This window comes from Peromyscus leucopus, chromosome X (genome assembly GCF_004664715.2).
Source record: "Peromyscus leucopus breed LL Stock chromosome X, UCI_PerLeu_2.1, whole genome shotgun sequence".
Lineage (NCBI taxonomy): Eukaryota > Metazoa > Chordata > Mammalia > Rodentia > Cricetidae > Peromyscus > Peromyscus leucopus.
Window position 1 is genome coordinate 28,001,426 of NC_051083.1, and position 4,273 is coordinate 28,005,698.

The 4,273-nt window shown below is 44.5% G+C and overlaps 1 protein-coding gene across 1 annotated transcript; it reads left to right on the forward strand.

Moving 5' to 3' along the window:
* The first annotated feature begins 746 nt into the window (after window positions 1–746).
* LOC114702919 (stabilizer of axonemal microtubules 1-like) lies at window positions 747–2,957 on the forward strand. The gene has a single exon (XM_028883524.2). The coding sequence runs from the start codon at window positions 1,146–1,148 to the stop codon at window positions 2,541–2,543; it is 1,398 nt and encodes a 465-aa protein (XP_028739357.1). The 5' UTR covers window positions 747–1,145; the 3' UTR covers window positions 2,544–2,957.
* The last annotated feature ends 1,316 nt before the right edge of the window (window positions 2,958–4,273 follow it).

Consider the following 4,273-nt stretch of genomic DNA (forward strand, 5'->3'; position numbering starts at 1 on the left):
CAATTTCCTATGTGTCCCTTTATTGCTCTATTCTCCAGCACTCAGCGCAATGGGTGCTTTGTTGAATAAGTAAGTATTAATGAGGATTGACTGTTCACTTCCTGTGAATCTTAAAATCACCCAAGGGAAGAGAGTAAAATATGTCTATGCTGCAGGTCCTGGAAGGCTTTGGAATGGTGTGGAGCTTACTCAAATATGGGAGTGCAAGTTGTTGGCCCCTCTCTGTAGGCTTCCAGGTTTTTGACAAGGGATAAGCTGACAGAGCTCAATATGGGTGACTTTTGACTCCCTAGTTGCCAAACAATATCAATCATTGTATAGAATTTGGGGGAATCCATGCAAGAATATATTCAATAATGGTTGAGGGTCAGAACTTTCATATCATCATAACAGCTCCAGACTGGAAATTCTAAACTTTGCTCATTGATGAAATGCAGACTAAGAATAATAAAGAATAATACTTATAAGGAATTGCAACAGACACCTGAAACCAAAGGAATTGGAAACAAAGCTAGGTTTATGGGAGTCAAGGAGTGAGTTTCCATACAAAGGTGGACCATGCATGATGGAAAGTGCCACCCAGTGTGCTGGCAGTGTAATTTTTATATGTGATCATGCATTTACTTATTTGAGAACTCGGGAGCTTTTCAAATTCATCCAGCCCGTCTTCCATATTTCTTCCAAGACCCAATGAAACTCCGGCCATAGGCCGGCCAGTGAGGTAATGAAAATTTCCTGACCTCACAAGAAGCCCTTGTGACAGCACTATTACCCCTTCAGGGCTTGGAGACGTCACAGAGGACCCCCTGTCTGGGCCCCGTGGCTTCCGGAGGCTTTAGTGGACCAGGCCAGCCACTCTAGGTGCTTGGTCCTGGCAGCAGCAGAGGCTGCGCTGAGCCGCGCTGCCCGTCGGAGGCCGGCCAGGCCCGCAGGGTATGTGCTGAGTGATTCTTGCTTGTGCAAGGCAAACTTCGGGAAGGAAACGGGGCAGGCGGACTGTGCAAGCAGGCCGCTGAAGTTTTCTTTCAAGAAGCTACCTCCATCTACCAAGCTTCTTGAAGCTTGGCGGTCCTCCCACCAAGCCGGTTGGGGGGTCCAAGAAGAGACTCATGCCCGGAGGTATGATGTGAGGTGATGTCAGAAGAATGGCACTCGTGAATAGGAAGTGCATCTGCGACCTTTGCTCCTGCGGCAGACATCACTGCCCACATCCCCCTACCAAGATTTATGAGAAGACAGAGAAACCATGTCTTTTCTCCGAATATACCGAGAAGTATTCTACCTATCATACTTACATGCCCCGAGAGTCCTTCAAACCCAAGGTGGAGTACCAGAAAGGAACTATACCAATGGAAGGCCTGTCCACAATGAAGAGAGACTTTGGGATTCACAACATAGTACCGGTGACACACTATCGTCCCGACAAGTTCACTCCAAGCCAAGATGAAATGGATTTCCTCACCACCTATAATCAACACTACAACTACAGCCCTGTCAGTCGAGTGAGCCCCATCAAACCTCGAGACAACAAACATCCATGTACTGACAAAATGGAGAGTGTGCCAACGTACAAATCTGATTATTTACCCTGGAACCAGCAAAGAAGACCTTCGTTTCGTCCACAGCAAACATACCGTCCTGCGTCCTGTAGGTTTGATCATAGAACCACACACCAGGACGATTATCCCATGAAACATCTTGTGGATACGGTGAGTTACAAACCTCCATCTGTGCTAAAGCTCTGTAACATCCCCCTGGAGAATACAACAAGCTATAAATCGACCTATGTGGCCCACCCTGTGGAGAAACGGTATGTGTACGAGGCAGAGAAATATAAACCATGTGAAATCCCTTTTGACGGCCTGACCACCCACAGAGAATCCTACAAGGGTTTGATGGGAGAGCCTTCCAAGAGCTGGAAACCTGTATCCAAGCACTCTGGGCTAGACATACCCTTTCCATCCAACACCGAATTTCGAGAGAAATTCCAAGCTTGGCCAACACCCCAGATCATCCCCAAAGAGCCCATCCCCTATATCCCTCCTGAAGGGAAGATGGATCTTCTGACAACTGTGCAAGCTGACTACTCATGCCCTAATGGTGTTCCTGCTCAGTCCTGCCGGCCAGTCCAGCACGTAAAGAAGAGTGACCGCTTTGAAGGCTCCACCACCACTAGAGAGGATTACAAACACTGGGCGAACGTCCGCAGAGAGCCAGTCAAACCTGCTCCTCAGCTGAAATTCCCTGATGAGCCTATGGATTACATGACCACCAATCGTGCCCACTATGTGGCCCACACACCTGTCAATACCAAAAGCTGCAAGCCTCCCTGGTCCGGCCCTTGTACAAACATCCCTTTAGAAGGTCAGACCACCTATTCTACCAGTTTCACGCCTAAGGAAATTCAAAAGTGCCCAGCTTCATATTCTGAACCCCCTGGCTACATCTTTGAGGAGGTGGATGCTGTAGGGCACAGGTTGTACAGGCCAGCTTCCCATACAGCTTCTCAACAGAGCAACCATTTTGGCTTTGGGGATGCATAAAGTCCTAACTAGAGAGAATTGGCAGTCCCAGCCTGCCATCAAAAAATGGTTGCTTAGCAATTGAAATTGCACAGTATATTAAAAACAAACAATTGAGGATTATTAATTGGACAAAAAAGAATTCCCCAAAATGAAAACAACAACAATGTAAACAAAACAACACACTTCATTATCAATTTCTGGATATTTGGATGAAATAAGAATCACCTAAGCAAAATGACATGCAATCACCAGCTAATTGACTCCTCTTAACCCTTCCTCTACTGTACCTCCCCACCAATGTCCCTTGCTTTGTGCTCATGAAATCAAAGCTGGTCTCAAGAAAATGTTTATCTGTCCTAGGTGTATTTTATTAATTTGACCATTTGCCAAGCTTGAAGTGTCAATAAAATTTATGTTGGGGAAGAAGTAAAATGGTGTGAGCATTTTTGTTTCTTAATTCTTCTTTAAAATTTTTTTTGTAGTGTTGTGGATTAAAATCAGACCCTTATACATCCTAAGCAAATACTTGACTACTAAGCTACACTCTAACCCCTTTAATTCCTTTTTAGGCTAAGCAGATTTTTGGTACTTACATATTGAAATCATCCAATTTAAAATTTATCTTAGTATCAAAAACTCTGTATCACTGCAAGAAATATGCTCACCTTAGTTCCTAGGCAAACTGCACCGGTACTACATTGGTTTGGAATACTGAAAATGCATAGATGTTTTTGTATACCTGTACTGAAAATAGGAAAAAAACTCATAAAATTTGCACAAAAGTAATGCCCAGCCCATTAGCCCATTAGTTTTGGTGTAAGTAAATTAGCAAAAAGTGAAAAAGATTACTAAGTTGTATATGGTAAAAAATTTTAAATTTCACTTTTTTGTTGTTTTTTTTTCAAGAAGGGGTTTCTCTGTGTAGTTTTGGTGCCAAATTTCACTTTTATATTTACTTATTTATCTTTCTTTTTACTCTACAGGTTCTTTGTATATGTATTATGGCTTCCAGTTTGTGTTTTTATGGGATTGCTTAGTGTGCAAACTAGTGCTTCTATATTTGTTTCTTATGCCTTTTCTTGGGCTATGTCCTTTTCTTTTGTCCTATTCCAATGTGTTAGTTTTTATTTTTATCCCTTAGAAGCCTATTTGTTTTCTAATGAGACAGAAGGGATGAATCTGGATGGGGTGTGTGTGTGTGGAAAGGAACTTGGAGTAAAAAGAGTGGAAAACATAAACCTAAAAAAATTAATTAGAAAAACTTCTATTATTCTATAATGTCACAAACATTCTTTTTTTCATCTACCTGTTCGTTGCTTGTTTGCACATTTTTTTTAAATAGTGCAATACTGTTATGTCATTGTGCTTATATGATCGCTTTCTACTTTAAAGTAACTATTTGTGAACACGGTAGAAGGAACGCAGGCGGGAAGACCAGAGCAGCAGCTGGCACAAAGGAAAACTGCGATTTTGCAAAGCAGTCGGTTGGGAGAGCAGACTCCAGACTTGCTGGCTCCGTTTTCTTTGTCCCTACATTCCTGGGACCCGCATCAGGGTCTTTGCCTCAGGGTCCAGTCTCACGGCCTTCAGGCCCCGCCCCTCAGCTCCTGGCCCCGCCCACCAACTCAGGCCCCGTCCAGGCTCCGGGCCCTGTTCTACCACTCCAGGCCCCGCCCCGCCGACTTAGGCCCCGCCCCGTCGCCCCACTGCCCAGGCCCCGCCCCTCCGCTTCGGCCCCGCCCCGCCCG